An 18,331-nucleotide genomic window follows, 5' to 3' on the forward strand; every position below is an offset into this window, starting at 1 on the left:
TCCTTCTGCCCGCCACTCCCCCTGCTTGTGCTCTTGTGCTTTCTTATGCTCTCTCCCTCTGTCAAATGAATAGATAAAACCTTTTCTAAAAAAAAGAAGGGGGATACAGCCTGACAATTGTGTTACCCCCCACTCCAGCTTTCTTGACAAAGTAGTTCTCTTTCTTCTAGGACCCTCTGGTCAATCCTCTAAGTTTTCTTTTTGTTAGGGCTTATTTAAATGCAGGAAATTTAATTAGTTTACATTAATACTGTGCTGTCTTACCCAATGAGTAAACTGAAAGACACTAATGGGGGTTTAATCTAGCTGTTTCTAATGATGGTTTCTCTCTCTCTTCTCCTTTAAATAACTGCAAATGTTTCTATTAATCAGGGCCGCAGAGCACAGTGCTTTATTGCCATGTGGAATTGTGTAGTTAAATGTGATTTCTAAAAAATGGCTCACATTTTAATTAGAAAGCAGATTGTTAAATGGCATTTTGATTTGTCCTTTGATGGGGAATTGGAAGTAGACCCATCACGGTAGGAAACCAGGTTCTAGTCCAGAAGGAGGCATATTAACTTAAGAACAGGGTGTGATTTCAGTGAGTCATTGTTTTCCTAAAATAGGCTGTCTTCTCTGGTCTTCTGGTGAGGGAGAGAGACCTTCCCCTGCATCTGATGCCACCTGAGATTGGCATTTCCCCTGGAGACAGTCCTACTTGGAATCCCCCATCCAGGCTGGTGCTCCCAGTGGTCTGATCATCAGGGCACAGGACTAGGTACCCAGGCTCTTCTGCTGGGACTCCTTAAAAACATCAATATCAAGAAATTGACAAACCTATGATGATACTTGTAACTGGAGAAAATGTTGGGCTCCATATTTCCCATTGTGCCATGATGCAAATATCATTTTATTGCTAAAATGACTGCCTTCCTGGCCCCAACGCTGGTATCCGCATCACTACTGAGGGTCGTCATTGAGGCAGCCTGTGCATGGTCGGCTGAGTCTGTCCCCATAAGCTCCTTCTATGGTGCCTCCGCCTTGAGGTGACCCAGTGGCAGGACATTCAAGCACCCAGGAGGAAGGTGGGAAGGGTCACTGGTGAGAAGATGCAGGCATTTGTCATTCCACGTGACTTCTCTGTGCTTTATAGGACATTTTATACCTATTATGGTAGCCAGCAAACTTGAATGTCTCGCAGGTGCTTCACAGTCACAGGGTCCAATTTTTAATCTCATGGTCTCTTTCTACCACAGCCCCTTTGCACACCTCCCTTCCCTCCATCTCATTAGGATGTGCAGCTCTTAACTCACTTTTTCCAGCCAGAAACTGGGAAGTCATCTCTTAAACACTCACCTTTGTCTTCCTCCAGATCCCCCAGTCCTTGCAATGCTCCTAAAGTAGATCTTGAATTCGTCTCCTGCCCTCCCATATCCATCCCCCAAGTCCAGTGACACCAGTAGCTGCTGGGTTCCTGCAAAGGCTTTTGAACTGCTTGCCCTATTTCCACCACCCCCCTCCACCCATTCTGCTCATCACTTTGGACTCAGGGTGACCTTTAAAATACTTGTCATGTCATTTCACTCCTCGCCCACACCTGTCCGTGACCTCTTTCTGTGCTTGGATGAATCAGCATGGCCCACGGAGAGGACTGCATGGCCTGGGCTCCAGACCTGGCTAGAGGTCTCACAGCACTCTTGACGTCATGTTCAAGTGGCTTGTGAAACACTTTAACCTTTCACTCTTGACTTCCTTGGCAGGCTGCAATGATTTTGATTTTCCAAGGACAGTAAAATCACTGTCAGCCTGATAAAGGTGTACTTAGAATGGATGTCCTGTTCTGGAAAATGGTATTGGGGGCAGGGTTGTTCTTCTAAACCCCAGAAATCAACTCATAGGACACAGAGGGGGACCACTATTTCGTGTGGAACTTTAATAAGCAATTAACCAATATGTAATCTGCTAAAATGTTAATACCCCTGCTGCTCTCCAAGTAGCCTCCCTTCCAGATACTTCACTGTGTAAGAACATGCATAGCCTTTAGCTCCAGAAATCATGACTGAAGCTTGGTTCCAGGTCAGTACAAGACAAGATTGACATTCTACAGGGAAAAAAAGAAACACACTAAATATTAGTGCACAACTTTCGTTTTTTAAACCTTTTTCTCCTACCCTGAAGCCCACTTGTGCTCCTCACCTTAACCTTGAGCTTTTCCTCTTGTGTGTCTGTGGCACCACACACACAAACACTTGAGCAGGGAAATCTGGCTCAGCTGAGTGACCTTCTCCGTTCTCCTTGGGCCTTCGGTTCAAGGTTCAAACGATCTCAAAGGAGGAGTTTGCCAAGCAGGGCAGGAGTGACTAGGAGAAAAGAGGTGGAAAAGGGCATTTCAGATAGCTGCATGGACGGAGGCCTGGGAGGTCAGCAAGGGCGTGGCACACCCTGAGAGCTATGTGGGGTGGTTGTGGCTGCTGCAAGTGAAGACTTTGGCTGGGGACTGACCGGTGGGCTTGGGGCCCGATCATGTCGTGGAGTGTCCCCATGCGATTCTATGAGGGGGGTTCCTGGGTCAGATTTGTTTTTTGCAGCAGGGGTTCTGCAGGCTTGGCCTCTTTTCAAGACTTTTTAATGGCATTGACCCAATTCAGACACACAGGGCCTCTTATTAGGTTTTGTGGGCATGGGACTCAAAACGCCAGACTTCCAAGTTTAAGGTACATCCATAGGCTGTCTACCAAGAATCCCAGAGACATTTTAGAAGTCACTGAACTGCAGTTGGTATTAAATTACTACCCTGCTGGAGTTTATGAATGGGGTTTGTCTGCTTTGCCATGCTTGGAAGTGGTGCGTTTGAGGCTCCTGTGAAGTGCAGACCCACAGGCTGTTGGAATTCCTGTAGATGTTGGAGACGGCGCTGTAACCATGTCGTAGCAAGGCCATCTTGAATTCATGGCAATTTGTAATTTCTCAGAATCTAGATGTTGAATTATCGATTACTCTTAGCTTAGCTTTCTCACTGTTAGTCTAGCACGATTTGGTTGATGGTTAACCATAACCTATCAAATAATGTATATTTATACCAGGAATGTGTTTTGGCTCACGCGTTTCCCACAGTAAGAGTTTAAAACCTATTGAGGTTTAAATGAGTCTGTCAAGGGCGGCTGGGGGGCTCTGTGGGTTAAGCGTCTGCCTTTGGCTCAGGTCATAATCTTGGTATCCTGGAGTCGAGCTCTGTGTGGGGCTCCCTGCTCAGTGGGGAGCCTGCTTCTCCCTCTGCCCCTGTACCCCGCCACGCTCTCTCTCTCTCTCTCTCTCTCAGATAAATAAATAAATGACATCTTTAAAAATAAATAAATGAATGAGTCTTCCATATGTCTTTGCCAGAGAGGAAGCATACCTCTCCTGCATATGGGGATGGGCAAGTCGTAGTGTTCTTTGCCCACAGCCACCGGCAGTGATCTTAGAAGGATTTAGAAGCATTTGCACTCTTTAGGGCTCAAACAAGCAGGAAGTTCAGACAGGAAAACTCAAGTTAGGAGGCTGTTGTGGAACTCCTCACGAGCAAAGGTGAGGGCCTGACCTGGTGGTAGTGGGGATGGAAGAGTGGGGAGACGTTTGAGAGATGTCTAGCATGAAGTACTGGTCATACTCGGGGGAGAATGTGATACAGGAATAGGGGAGAAGGTGTGCGTCCTGGAAAACCTCAAACCTCTGACTTCATACCATGAGTTAAGAGGAGCAGGCTTCTATCATTCAGCAAATATTAGTAAACCTCTGGTGGGAGAGGGGAGGTAGACAGAGAATTACTAACTCTTTGAAGAGGCAGAGCAAAAGAAGGGCCACTTTATTTATTTATTTATTTTTTATTTTTTATTCTTTTTTTTTCTTTTTTTATAAGATTTTATTTATTTATTTGACAGACAGAGATGACAAGTAGGCAGAAAGGCAGGCAGGGAGAGAGGAGGAAGCAGATTCCCTGCTGAGCAGAGAGCCTGATGTGGGGCTCGATCCCAAGACCCTGAGATCATGACCTGAGCTGAAGGCAGAGGCTTTAACCCACTGAGCCACCCAGGTGCCCCGAAGGGCCACTTTATATATTTATTTATTGAAGATTTATTTATTTCAGAGAGAGAGAGAGCGAGTGCACAAGCACATAGGGGAGGGGCAGAGGGAGAGAGAGTCTCAGGCAGACTCCATACTGAGCGCAGAGCCCCATGCAGGGCTCGATCTCATGCCCCTGAGATCAGACTTGAGCTGAAACCAAGAGCTGGATGCTTGGCCACCTGCCACCCAGGTGCCCCAGGAAGGGCCATTTTAAAGGCATAAGAGTAGGCAAAAGGCAACTGATTTTGACTAGGGGATCAAGGATGTTTTCTCAGCAGCAAGAACATTACATGAAGCAGGCCAAGATGAAGAGCCCTGAGACTGGGCACGTGTTGGCCTGTTTTGCCTCTACGTTCAGAGGGACAGGAGTGTGACTGCTCTATATAATGTTGGGGACAGGCTTGGGCTCAGCACCCAGGGCCTAGAAGGCCAGGCCAAATCTACATTGTGCTTTGTTGACCCCGGGGGCCGCTGCAGGCTTTGTAGCTAGAGGACTAAGATGGGAGCTGGGATTAAGTGAAATCGTCCTGTCCGAAGACTGAGGAATCAGGGGCTGGAGGCAGGCACTTTGCCGGCCGGGGGATCCTCGTGGGGTCTGCAGACAGGCCGCTGGCAAATCAGTCAGCCTCATCCTCAGCACTCGAAAGCCTCTGGTCCTCTGACCTTTGCCCGGACCATCCCCATTGACTGTTCAGTTTGGCAAAACAGCTTAAGGTACAGCAAGAAAAGGTGGCATTTAAACTAAAGACCAAATATTGATTGCTTTGTTAGTGACGAACTGCACTTCAGCAGCCCGAGGTCACTGTCTGATGGGGTCATTCTCCTTCTCCTATCCTCGAAATTGACCCTCCTGCAGACTCCTGGGAAGGCGGACATGCCACCGTGTCAGTATTTGAGAGCAGCTTAGCATGTGGACTCCCTTCTGCAGAGTATTTGAATTTGGGCAGCAGCAATCAGGGCCTGCAGCAGAGCACAAATAATAGGCTTTGAGACATTGGCCGGGGGGTTGTAGAGTCCTTTCTGGATTGATCTTCTCGCCCCTCATCTCTGGCTCATGCTCCGCGGACCTCTGCTGCCTGCTCCTGCGCCCGCACACCTTTCAGGTAGGCTCCTGCCTCCAGGCCTCTGCCCTCCCGTTCCCTGCCCGGCCCCTTCCTCCCCTCCTTGTACTCAAGGCCGGCTGCACTTTTTCTCTTCAGGCTTCTGCTGTCTGCTCAGACGCCGTCCCTTGTAACACTCCTGCATTACTGCACGTCCCCGACGCTCTGTCACACACATCTCTCCTCCATTGCCTCCTGTCAGAGCGTGCGCTTTGTCTTGCTCATCGCTCAGTCCCCACTGCCAAGTGCACGCCTGGCACGTGGACGTGGCCTTGTATCTGGGGTATTGGTGGCCCATCACTCAGCACATATAATTGGTGCCGGGCATATGGTAGGCACTCAGGAAGTGTGTGAGTGAATGAATCGGTGGGTGAGCCACTCTGTGTGTGATTAGCTAGTCCCCTGCGCCTCGCTGCTCACCAGGGATGCGTTGAATAAATGAATGGATCCGAGGCTGAATCCCTCGTTGGTGTGAGCCCTCAGTCTTCTCCCCAGGGGAAGGCCCCGACGTGGCATGGCATCCCCGGGCGCATGCGAGGGCGGTTGCCGTTTGCACTTGAAAATCCAGTCGATACCTCACTCTCTCTCAGTTTGTCTGCCATCAGCCAGGCTCTGTAATTAACTTGCTGTAATTTAGCTTCGAGATGAATTTTTCATTTTAAAGAGGCCACAAACAACAGGCACTTCTGATGTCTCGGTTGTTAATGAAGCTCCCGTCTACCAGATCATGAGGAGCGTAGCGCGCTGAGGGCTGTTGTTTAGCTCACTCCTGCCCATAGGAGCGAGGGTACAAGCTGACGAGTCCCGGCAGGTTGTGGGCCTGTGTTCCTGGGGTGCTGCAGAGTATGCCAGTGTGCGGGCACAGCCCCGGGGTAGGGGGCATGTGGGCCATCTTCCTTGGGGTCACGCTTTACACAAAGATGTGGGGGAAATAACATTTAAAGATCATTGAGAGGTGCCTCAGTGGCTCACTCGGTCAAGTGTCTGACTCTTGGTTTTTGCTTAGTTCCTGATCTCCTGGGTCACGAGATCGAGCCCTGTGTTGGGCTCTGTGCTTAGTGGGAGACTGCTTGGCCCTTCTCCCTTTGCCCCTTCTCCCGCTCTCTCTCTCTTCCTCTCTGTCTCTTCCTCTCTAAAATAAATAAATAAATCCTTAAAGAAAAAAACAGATCCCAAAACAAATATGGATACCTGCTGGAGGAGAATTCAACATGGCATGGCTTAGTGGGTAAGAGCAGGGCTCTGGAACCTGACTGTCAGGGTTTGAATCTGTCCCACCAACTTAATTGCTTTGTGGTCCTGGGAAAGGGACATAATGGCCCCAGACCTCAGTTCCCGCCTCTCAGGTGGGAGGCTGTGACGCAGTAGAACCTCCCTCTCATGGGGACACAGTCAGCATTCAGTGACAGCCACCACAGGCTCTGGCCCAGCTCTGGCCTCCACGGACTGATGTTCACTTGCGTCTGTTGTATTTGAGACGCACAAGTCAGTGGAGCGCTGCCTTAAAAAACCAAAACCAAAACCAAAAGAAACGGTGCATACAATTGGCTGGTCACATGTTTTATGTATTTTCCCCCAACCTTGCCTGAGTCTTGCACTGTCACAGAGTTGAACTGTCATTAACAAAGGGCAAAATTAGCGACGCTTACTGCTAATACCTGCTGGCTTCCAGCACCTTAAGTGAGCAGCACATGAAGCTGGGGAGCCTACAGGTTTGGACATGGAACTGCCATTTAAGGAGTGACGTTCTCCGAGGAGCCGCAGCCTTACTAAGTGCTTGCAGACGTGACCTGGGGCTTGCCTTTCATTCCGCAACAGCCTGGGACTCATCAAGGTTGGAGAAGTCTTGTAGCAGCAGAACCCAGGTCCATCTCTTCCATCTGATTTCTGAATCGCGTCCCATTCTTCTCTTGGATTCCCCTAGAGATTGAGAGCTCCCTCCTCCCAAAGTAGGAGTCTTCTGCCATCCGTTCAGGCTCTGCCTTCCAGAGCACAACTGAACCAGGATTTTTCAGTGCACAGCTTAGGTTCTCTGACCTTTGGACCCCATGTTGGCACAACTCCACTGGGAAACGTGATTTACCTGTTTAGTGGCCCTCACTGTTGGGGAGGTCTTCTCAAACCAGTGTTTATCAGCTGCTGCTCACAACCAGTGAACTGACTGGGAGATTAGTGGATCTCAGTGGATGTCTTTTCTAATGACATGAAACAAGATGGCTGCTTGTCATAAGCCTCCGTGTTCCCTTGTAGAACTTCGGTCTCAGGCTGTGTGGTGTGCACTGCTGTTAACGAGGTTGCTTTCTCTGCACCTCAAAAGCCACTGTCCTCAACCCTCTTGCAGGAATTTCAAATTACTTCTTTTCTCTTGAGGAGGAGGAGGAGGAGGAGGAGTTTTGTCTTCTCTGTGGTTCGCTTTGCTTCAGGTCAGCTGGTTTTAAACCAAGTTGCTGTGCTGGAGCACAGTTGCTGGTCACTGTGCATGTCTCTCTGACTCCCCGGTAAAGAAGGACAGTGGGCTGTCCCCGTTGAGATGACAGGAACCATCAAAGGCCCTGCCTCCTGTCTGGCTGCCTCTGTGGGCTGTGTGAGAAGGGCATGGTCTCGGGGCTGGAAGAGCCTCTTCTGTCACTGGTTCTTGGGAAGAGCCTGTGGGACTGGCCTGCCTGCCCACATGGGGGCATCTTTTCTTCCCTGGAGGCCAGCAGGAGAGGTCTCATCTTGTCACATGTTGTCCTGAGAAACATGACCATCACTTGAACAGAAAAGAGGGACACAGCTGCAAAGACGTGGATTAGAGCATCCTCAGGGCCCCCAGGACCTCAGCTGTGTGTGTTGGGGGCGGAGGGGAGGCGGGTGTGGCAGGGAGGAGGCACCTAAGCCCACTGAGTAGCAATGGGGTTTGGGGTGCCAGGGCTGATGCCAAGCGCTTTGCTTTTGTGATTTCATGTGGCCCCCACGTCCTTCTCTCACTTGGTCACACGGGCCTGACAAGACCCTCGCCCTGCTTCAGCCTCATGTCCCCCATCCTATCCCTTGTTCTCAGTTGGTGCCCTCTGACTCTTCACACTTTTATTTTATTTTATTTTATTAATTTTATTTATTTATTTGAGAGAGAGAGGACTCATGAGAGGGGAGAAGTCAGAGGGAGAAGCAGACCCCATGCTGAGCAGGGAGCCCGATGTGGGACTTGACCCTGGGACTCCAGGATTATGACCTAAGCTGAAGGCAGTTGCTCAACCAACTGAGTCACCCAGGTGCCCCAGACTCTTCTTGCTTTAAGGTCTGTGGCCTGTGGCTGCAGGTATGCTATGTGCTGCTGTGGTCTCACAATAGTCCTCCGTGCCCTTTGTCCCTCTTGGGGACAACTGTCATAGCTTCTCACTCTTCAAATGTCTAAACATCTCCTCCACCTTCCTGCCTCCTAAGGTGATGACCTTTTTCCCGTTTCATGCACAATCAGTGGCAGACGTGTGAGAACTTAGGCTTGCTTCTGGGACCATGCTGGTGGCTCCAGACCTGCTCTGTCTGCCCCAGGGCTACTTCCCTCAGTTCTTTTTCTTTCCTTGTCCTGGTGCGCTTCCCCCACGATAACGAACATTCTGTAACTGCCTTAACTACCTAACATACAGAGCAAAACTCTTGTCCTCATAGCCCCGAATTCTGACCCTCTTTTAATAATAGACAGTGGTATTGCTGGCGCTTCTAACCTTCCGTAGTTTGTAAGGACGTACCAGGCGTTATTCTCATGAGTTCATGAGGTGGGATTTTTATCCCCATTTCTCAGATGAGAAATTAGAGGCCCGGGAAGATGGAGCACCTTGCCCGAGGTCCCATGCTTAGCCCCCGCGCCCTGTCCTGAGAGGAGCAGCCTACTAGAGGTCTCCATCCTCTCTGCCCCTTCCCCTCTGGAACCTACTCCTATCACTGCCCCCTCCTCACCTCTCCCCCCAAAACCTACTCATAACCAAATTTTGGAGCACTTTCTGCACTTGCTTCCCAGGACACCTTACTCTTCCTGGTCTTCCTTCTTTCACACGTTTTCAGTCTGACCTGCCGATTCCTCTGCTATTCTCCCAGATCTCAGCATTACATTACCCCAGGACTGTGGCCCTCGCTCGTGTCTCTGTCTGTGCTCAGTCACCAGCCTCACGGCTTTCAGTGCCGACAGCTCCACGTTCCTGCCCCAGCCCGGCTCGCACCCCTGCCAGCCTCCTCCATCCCACTACCTGCTCGCTGACTCCACTAGGATCTCCAGTGTGATGCGTCCCAGCTTCCCGCACCCCCACTCAGCCCTCCTGGCCTCGTCCCCACATGTCTCAGCGGCCCCTCCATTCTTCCACATCCTTGGGCTTTAGGCTGTTTCTTTTTTCACACTCCAGTTCCAGTGTGCTGCTAAATCACGTGGACTCTACCTTCCGAGCGCACTCAGGGTCTGACCATTTTTCACCACAGCTGCCCCCTCCCTGGACCTTGCCACCACATCTCACCTGAATGACGCCCAAGCACCTTCACCAGTCTCCTTGCCTCAGCCCCCTACCCTGCAGCCAGTTGTCCAGAGGTGCTTTTTTTAATTCTTGGCCAAGCCCCCATCTCACCTCTCCCACTTCCCTCTCTGGCCTCACCTCTGCACACTCTCTTCTGCCCTCTCCAGCCCTGCCAACCACTGTGCTGCCTCTCAGACGTGCTGGCAGTAGGGTGGGCGCTACCCTCGGGCCTTTGCACATGCTCTGCCTTGTCTGGAATGTCTTCCCTAGAATCTGCATGGATCACATCTGCACTTCCTAGAGTCTCTGATCCAAAGTCACTTTCTCAGGAAGGCTTCCTTGATGTGTTACTTTGTGTGCTGCCTCCGTACCACCCCTCCCCTTTCTGTTCTCTACAACACAGAGCATCATCTGACCCAGATTCTGTTCATCTGTTGGTTGCCCGTCTCCCCGTGTCCTCATCAACTACCCAGAGGCAGCATTCTGCCTGTCTTGTTCCTAGCTGTATCCCCATTCTATCCCCTGACATACACTAGGTGCTCAAAACATATTTGAATGACAGGTACTTTTATCCCTGGTTTTTAGTTAGAATAATTGGAAGTCTGAGAGTTACTTGCCCAGGGCCACAGACCCTAGAAGTGCCAGGACAAGGGAGGAAATGCTGACATGAGCTTCACTGCTCCATGTGCTCCTTGTCCTTGTTAAATAAGGACCGTAACATGTCAAGTGCACAGTTATCGTGGGGATGAAACAGGTCATGCACAGGAAGGCACTTGTAAACCCCAGTGTGCTGGAGGGACAGGGCTTAGCTAGTTTAGCAAGAACTGTAGCTTTTCACATCTGTGTTATTTAGCAAGCTGCCTGAAGGCTCTTTTGCCTTCTTGGGTTTTTGTTCAGGAATAGGTGATATCGTCTCCACCAAATTACCTACCTTCTCCCTTCTGTATCTGGTGAGAGAACTACGTGCATGTGTGTGTGTGTGTCCATTGGCTTCTGTCTGTCAGTAGCTCTGATCTCCCCCTCCGCCCGCCATCAGGTGGAAAAGCTCCCCCTCTGACCTCTGTGGCCCATCAGCAGCTGGGGGAACGGGCGGGAGGGGACAGCTGGAGCCTGTGGGCCCGTGGCTGTCACTGTGTGTTCATGTCTGTGTTCCCGGGGAAGACGCTCACGTTATCAGCAGGTGCTTAGCGGGTGTCAGGAGGCCCATCTTGCACAATTCTCTTGGCAGCCTGCCCACCCCCTACCCCCATTCTGCGGCAGACATGAGTGAAGTAATCACAGGCCCGTTACGGCTAAATACCAGGGACATAAAATGAAGCAGGCACACTTGAAGCACAGAGCTGAGGCTCTCAGGCACACAATTTGTGATTCCCTGAACCCAGGGCAGCTTTCCTGGTCTCAGAGCATGGGGCACGAAGTGGTTCAGCCCTCCAAGTGCCTCCTGTTAGGGTAATGACACAGCCACAGGGAGAGGGTGGTAGACATCCCCCCACGAACGTCCTTCAAACGTGTTGTTCATTCATTGTCATGCCTGGTTTTCAAGGAGGACAAAGATGCAGCCATTTACTCCATGATCACCTGATGGGGCTGCCTTTTCTAGAGAAGGAGGACCATGGCACCTGAGAAAAGGCGACCAGCATGGAAACTAGGCTGGGGGGGCTGTCTTTCGTGGGGAGCCACTGCCAGGGCCCGATTTTCCTACTCCCCTTGATTGTGTGGGGATATGTGGGTATCATTGACACAGCTCAAAACTGCTTAACACTGTTACCAGGCCAGGCTATGCTGTCCTGAGCTGAGGCTCGGACCTGGTTTCCCACCCTGGTTCTTACCTCTGCTCCTGGCTCTTTCTCTATTAGGGTTCAATGCTGTATGTACACTATGTTTTCTAACCTGAGAAAGATACCCATTAAGAACTTAATAAGCATATATCCACAGGCGTATATGTGTGCGCACGCGCGTGTGTGTGTGTGTGTGTTTATAAATATATATATAAAAATCACTGGAAGGTTATCCCCAGAGAAAAACTGTAAACTTAAAACGATTCTGTACAAAAGGGCTGTGTCCCCACCCCTTGCCTCTCTGCCTCCCTGCCTCCCACTGGGGACCAGTCCGGAATGTTGCAGTGCTGACCAGTTGCCGGGGACTGGCCTTGGTGGGGGAGGGGCAGAGCAGGTGGAGTTTCATTAGAACCGGGTGGGACTCAAGTGTTTGTGAAGTCTTCCGTTTCCCGGGTTAGGGGAGCTAGAACCAGCAGGGGGGACCAGGTGGCAGTCGCAGTCATAAGGCTGGAATGGTGCTAGTGGCTTCTCCTTCCTGCCTGCGTGACTTGCTGGGAAGAAGCCAGTGTGAGCTTCGTCTTCGGTTTCCTCTCTGTGAGGGGCTGGTAAGCGACGATGTGGCCCCAGAGTGGGGAGTGGGTCAGGGAGATGGGGGTGGGGGGTGCACAGGGGGACAGCGACTGTTCAGGCTTTGGAGTCAGATGTGGGATTCACCTTGGACTCTGCCACTCACAGAGACAGGACTTTGGACTCGTCATAGCTGTGGCTGAAGCTGGAACAGTTACTATAGCCAGGGCTCTTTCTGCTAAAGCTAGCACAGGGAAAATAGGTATTGACAACCAGAAGATGGAAACATGCCAGTTTACTGGAAGGATGAGAGCCTTGTAGCGCCGGGCCGTAGAGGAACTCCATGAGAAGGACAGGAGAGCAGTGCCCTCTTGCCCCTGTCTGCTCTCCCCAGCCCGACTTTCTCTGGTGTCTTCTGCACATGGCATCAGACGGCTCCCCAGGCATCAGACATCTGTGTGATTGTCCAACGTCAGTGTCTCCTAATGTTTCTTAGCATAGATTTCTGAACTAGAGTCTGATTGACCCAGCTCTTTTTTTTTTTTTTTTTTTTGAGGCAAGCCACACACTTTAGAGGTCCTGGCCAAGCCTTGGTGAGCCAGCCATGCCCTGTGGGCTGCCTCGCCTGGTTTAGTGAGCTGAGGCCAGAGCATGTGGTGAGGTAGTCCTCAGATGGTCCAGAAGGAGGCAGCGCCCAGACATGAAGCATATACGAACTTCAGCCAGAAGGGCTCATGTGCTTCTGCTAAGTTGGCTTTTCTAACCGTCTCCCCCCCAAGATGGTTATTTCATGCTTGCTCTTTCCTCAAGCTTACCTCCCAGCTCCACAGACTTTCCTGTTTCCTGGAGAAAGTCCAAGCCTCTCATTTCTGCCACACGGCACAGACCTGCCTCCTCCTGTCCCTGTCTTCCTTGCCTGCCTCCCATTGGATTTGAAGTTGTGCCTTGGCATCTCTCAAGGGTCATGCTGCCCTTCCGGGCCCTCAGCTTGCTCCCACAGGTGTCCCCCACGTTTTCAGCACCAGGGTTCTCCCCAATCTGCTGGAGCCCTCCAGTGCCTGTCCTGGCTGCACACATGCTTCCTGCCGGACTTCAGACCCCAGCTGTCCGGGCGTGTGCTGGTCAGGGTGCCGGCGTGGGAAGCATTAATCACGAGTCGGTCTGGGATTTGGGAGCTTGTTCCAGAACGCCCGTCTGCTGGGCACGATGCCTGATTTAGTCTTGCTGACTTTTGTTCATGCCAAAACTTTGTCAATGAAGGAAGCATAGTGTTCATTTGCAGCTGAGCACAGACTCCTCTCTTCTCAGATGAGCAACCGTTTGTGGACGACGCTGTAGTCGCCCTGGTCTGAACCCTCCCCTCTCGCTCCACCGAAGTCACTTGTCAGATCTTCGTGTTCTCACAGGTGTTCAGAAACAGTGCCCTTCTTGACTGTCGTGGTCCCCAGGACTTTCTATTCTGTTTCTCCCCTTCACTTGCTCTCCCCAGGCTTCTTTGCTCGCTCCTCCCTGCCCTGCCTGCCCTCTGGCTGGTGCTGCGGGGCCCCAGGCTGGGCCCATTTCTCCATCTCCCTTGCCTTCAGTGAGCTCACCTTGTCCGATAGCTGATCACTTCTGAATATAGATCTGCAGCCCAGACTAAGCTCCTGACTCGTGGCTCCCAGCTGCCTCCTTGGGATTTCCATGACAATGTCCAGTAGGCATCCTCGCCCATAGTTAGGTGTAAACAGAGCACCTACTGTTTTTTCTCACATCCACCCCTTCCCCCTAGCTCTGCGCCTTCTCCCTCAGCAGGATCTCCAGCCAGCCAGTTGCTCAAGCTCCAAACTTTAGTTTCACCTGTGCTTTTACCCCCTTTTCCTCTCAGGTGACATCCAGTGTACAAGTAGGGCCTGACAGTTGTGCCCCCAATGTATGGCCTGACTCCACCCTCCTCCCTGTCGCCACACTGTCCCCCGGGCACAGCCATCCCCCTCCCACCCTGGCCCATTCCAGGGGCCTCCTTTATTTATTTATTTATTTATGTTACTTAGAATATAAATAAATACTTTTTATTTATATAAATATATAAAATAAATTTATATTATTTATTATTTATCGCAGACCAGCCAGAGGGAGCTTTTTAAAAGCCCGCGCCTCCTTGTGTGAGGCCCTTCAGGGCCTTGTGCTGTTCTTGGGATGAAAACGTGGCTCCTTCCTGTGGCCCGTGAGGCCCTGGATGACCAGGCCTCGGCCGCCTTCTCCTGGTCTGTCTGCCACTCTCTTCCCTGTTCCTTCCCCTCCTTCTGCTATCATACCCGCTTTCAACCTGGCTGGTCCCCTTCCCTCTCCTCTGGTGTATCTCAGAGATGTTTTCCCTGATTCTTGGCCCCAGAATGAACATGGGCCTGTGGTTTGACGCTCACAGACAGCATCAGTGAGTGAAATCAGGGAGGCTGCCCGCTGGAGAGCCCAGAGTCCAGACCTGCGTGTTTGTCCTTAAAATCCTGACTAGACTATACTGTTCCTGGCAACTTGAGGCCTTTTTTCTAAGCCTCCAGGAACTTCTGAATGCATCTCACAGATGTCAAGAGCCGGTCACCACGGAGGCTGCTGCCTGTGAAGGCTGATGTGGAAGGGCGCAGACAGCCGCTAACAGAGGAGGACCAAAGTGAGGGCCCTGCCGTCAGCCAGAGCAGCCAGGGCCCTTGTGAACACTGGACTCCCGGAGCTGCCTGCCCGTGGCCCGGCCCAGGAGGGGTCCTGTGAGCGGCAACCAGGTCCTTCGTTTCTCATTGACCCGACAGGCCATTGACTCCACGGGGGGAATAGCTGTGCTTCGGAGGACTGCTAATGGCTTGTGTCTTTTTAAACAGTTCCATGAAGCCAGGATGAGGAGGGAGCAACTACGGTTTCCCAGCCGACAGGGGAAGCTGCCCCCGATGATGCTGTTCCCACGAACTGGGCGACCAGTGACAGCACAGTTTTTCTCTTGCTCCTTGGTCTCCTCACCTCTCGAATGGGGGCACCGAGCCTGTTCCATCTGACTCCCAGGCTATTGGGGTCAGCCCTAGTCCCCTCAGCTAATGGGCATTGAGTGCCTTCTCCACGCCACACACCCTGTTACAGGTTCTCATCTTGTCCTCACTAGGCCCTGTGAGGGCACACCACCATTCTTAGCCTCTCCTTGGGGTGGTGGGGGTAGTGGGGACATAGAGACGCTCAGGAAGGCTGCCCGGGGTGGCAGGCAGGTGAGTTGTGGGGAGAGGAAGCTGCTCTGTCTGGCTCGTGGCCTGTTTTGCGCCCCTTCGGTGGCCAGAGCACCATGGTCATATGCCTTTTCTGGTCCTCACGGTCAGAAGCTGCTCAGATTGTTCAGCCCGTGACAGTGAGGCCCAGTGAGGCGAAGGGACTTGCCTGCAGCTGTTTCATACATCAGTGGTACATCCTGTGTTTGACCTGGGTCTGTCTGAATGTTCTGGAAAAGACTTGAAAAGGAGAACTGGTAAACCCAGGGGTTCTTACACTTGTCAGGTGTTCAGAGAGTACTAGTGAGTACTTTTAGAAGCCTAATAGAAATTGGGCTGCCCCGAACTTTAATATTTGCCGTTGGCTGGCCTTATGTCATCCCAGTACATGAAAATTAGTCACCTTGCACCATAAGAAACTCTGCCCAAAGTGGGTAATCCAGACAAAAATCCCAGGGCCCATATGTGATGAGAGGAGTGGTGGGACACGAGGATCCCTCAGCCAACAGTTAGGTCTCCATATGAGGCCTCTTCTGTCTCAGGGTTCCCCTTCCAGATTCTGCCATTTAACATGGTCGCTTAGGTGTAAGCGCCATCTTCCTCGTTAGCGTGGTGACAGACCACCCATTGCCCTGGGACAAAACCGCACACACGAGATCGTGTTACATAAGTCCCTTTGTCAGAGGAGTCATGGCAGGAACCTCCCTTCTGCCTTCAAGAGCCTCTAACCATGCTACTCCCAGGATACCACGATGGACAGATGTCTCCTTTGGTGCCTAGCCTCTACCTCTTTGTCGAGTTTAGAGAACATTCTACCTACTGTAGAGACTCAAAGGCTGGGCTGGGAGTATATTGGGCCTCAGCTTGGCGAGTCTGATGCGCCGGGGAGCTGGTGGCACAGAGAACCCACACGCCCGACAGTTCATCCTGAACAGCGACAGTGGCTTTGCCTGGTCTCCAGGGACAGCGGCGGTGGCCTCAGCATCTCTTGCTCCAGTGGCAGTGCCCTGGTGGTGACCTGGTGTGAGTTGGCCTCTGGTTATGGCCGCACTGGCTCCCTTGTCCTGTTCATTTCCTGAGCCTGGTGCCCTGGCCTTTCTGGGGACCCTGAGAGGTGCCAGCCGTCTTCGCGATCTCGTCGTCAGCCAAAGGAGTGCTGTTGCTCGAAGCTAAGCATCCAACTTGTCGGATGCTATTGCTCTTTAGTTGCCCATGGGTTTGTAATTCATCCCTAGGCCACTGATAGCACGGCTTCATTCCCCTGAGGACCTCCTTGGGGCATGGAATGTACCAGAATCCTAGTCTGAGTGGGCAGCCGGCCCGCAGGCTCAGCTGGCCTCTGTTGTCTGTCTGACCAGTAGCTCCACTCTGCCTGCAAGCCATGGGGCACTCCCAGACCATGCATGCCATGAGGGTTTAATAGTGTCCTCCACCTCGTCCCCAGCTCCTCGAGCAGTCGCTGGCACAGAGGAGGTGCTCGGGGAGATGACAGATGAGTGAACCAGGCCAGAGATGGAGAAGCCTGTGCCTCTGGGCTCTCTGCAGCCGCCGGGAGGCCGAGCTGGCCTATGATCAGGCCCATGGCTTGGGCAGGAGGGAGCCACGGCCTATGATCAGGCCCATGGCTTGGGCAGGAGGGAGCCACGTGCCTGGAGTCTGCAGGTGGCCAGCAGCTCGCCACTACAGCTTGGCTAGGGAGGCTGTGGTCCTTGGAACAGTGAGGAAAGCAGGTGCTGCCTCTCCTCTGAGTGGAGACCACATGCTTTCCAGGCCTTCCATGTCACACATGTGCAGAGACCCTGTATGAGCAGGCGGGAGACCCACTCTGGAATTCACCCAGGGGCCTGGGACCCCAGGGTATATCCAGCTCACCCCCACACCTGCTATGCAGAGTGGCTGACTACTGTTGCGTAGCCCTCCTGTTCCTCCCAACCTTATCTTCTGAGCTGCAGGCTAGCAGTTGCCTTTCCCTTTATAGTTTCTTTTCCCTCCCCACCATTTATTTACAATCATCGTTCTCTCCCCAGAAGGTTCAGTGCCTTGACCAGAGGAGCGTGGCCTTTCCTTCCAAAGCCTCTCCAGACGCACCCTCCCAGCATTGCCCAGGAAAGATGCGGCAGCTCAAAGGGAAGCCCAAGAAGGAGACGTCCAAGGACAAGAAGGAGCGGAAGCAGGCCATGCAGGAGGCCCGACAGCAGATCACCACGGTGGTGCTGCCCACGCTGGCCGTGGTCGTGCTCCTGATCGTGGTGTTCGTGTACGTGGCCACGCGTCCCACCATCACCGAGTGAGCGCGTGGGGTGAACTCCCCCAGCAGGGAGCCGAAGCCCGGGAGGGGGAAAACGAAAGAGAAATGGCTTTGGTATTCAGAGATTTTCCTGATGCTGAGCTCCAGGCTGGAGCACCCTGTCTTCTCTGGTCTTTGACTTGATTAAAGTTTCTCCAATTTCCCTGGGAGGGAATAGGGAACGTTTTATCAGTGAACGTGCCATACACCTTATGGTCCACTTCATGTGCCTTTCAGACTTCAAAGCAGTGTGTGTGTGTGTGTGTGTGTGTGTGTGTGTGTGTGTGTGTGTGTTTCTTTCTTGCTCCTGAAATCAATATGTAGCTCAACCTGGTGAGAGGAGGAATCTTCTGGGTCATGAATCAGTTGGAATCAGTGCTTACCCCATCCCCATTGTTTAGAACATGACTCTTTGCCTACATGTGTTCACAATTTCCAAAGGGACTGTATTTCTTCTCTGTGCTTAATGTGATTTGAAATATGTCGACTCAAAAGTGAAATATTTATTTTTTGAATAAAGGAGATAATAGCCTTAAACTGGATGTTTATCTTGCTTTGCCAGGAGGTGGCCTTGCTCTCAGGGAAGGGGCAGGAGGTGCTGTGTGTCTCCAGGGGGCACCGTCTCTGGGAGGCAGTGTCCTCCTTCTCTCCCCCCTCCCCCCACAGCCTTCTCCACCTCCCCATCGCTCCCTGCTTGAATCATTTCCAGGATGGCTTCTGCTTTTTGTCTGGATCGGTTGAAGATCGAGAGACTCTTGAGAGGGGGCAGACAGGGTGCCATTAATTGGTCTGTTTGAGCAAA

General features: G+C 51.9%; 1 protein-coding gene across 15 annotated transcripts in view; it reads left to right on the forward strand.

Annotated features, from left to right (window-relative positions):
- Positions 1-18,331, forward strand: part of SMCO4 (single-pass membrane protein with coiled-coil domains 4) — a 70,639-nt gene that overhangs the window by 41,436 nt on the left and 10,872 nt on the right. For 4 of the 15 annotated variants that reach the window (XR_006608730.1, XR_006608725.1, XR_006608721.1 and 1 more), the window contains one exon: positions 17,270-17,343. The exons of 5 other annotated variants lie outside the window; for them this stretch is intronic. Coding sequence is in view for 4 of the 10 variants with exons in the window: in XM_013061945.2 (XP_012917399.1) it covers positions 11,961-12,053; positions 17,270-17,533 (357 nt within the window). In the remaining 6 variants the exon portion in view is untranslated. 6 more of the 15 variants (XR_006608723.1, XR_006608732.1, XM_045087193.1 and 3 more) reach the window with 4 other exon arrangements.

This window comes from Mustela putorius, unplaced genomic scaffold, assembly GCF_011764305.1.
Source record: "Mustela putorius furo isolate JIRA1106 unplaced genomic scaffold, ASM1176430v1.1 tig00001069_pilon_pilon_pilon, whole genome shotgun sequence".
In the NCBI taxonomy this organism is placed as follows: domain Eukaryota; kingdom Metazoa; phylum Chordata; class Mammalia; order Carnivora; family Mustelidae; genus Mustela; species Mustela putorius.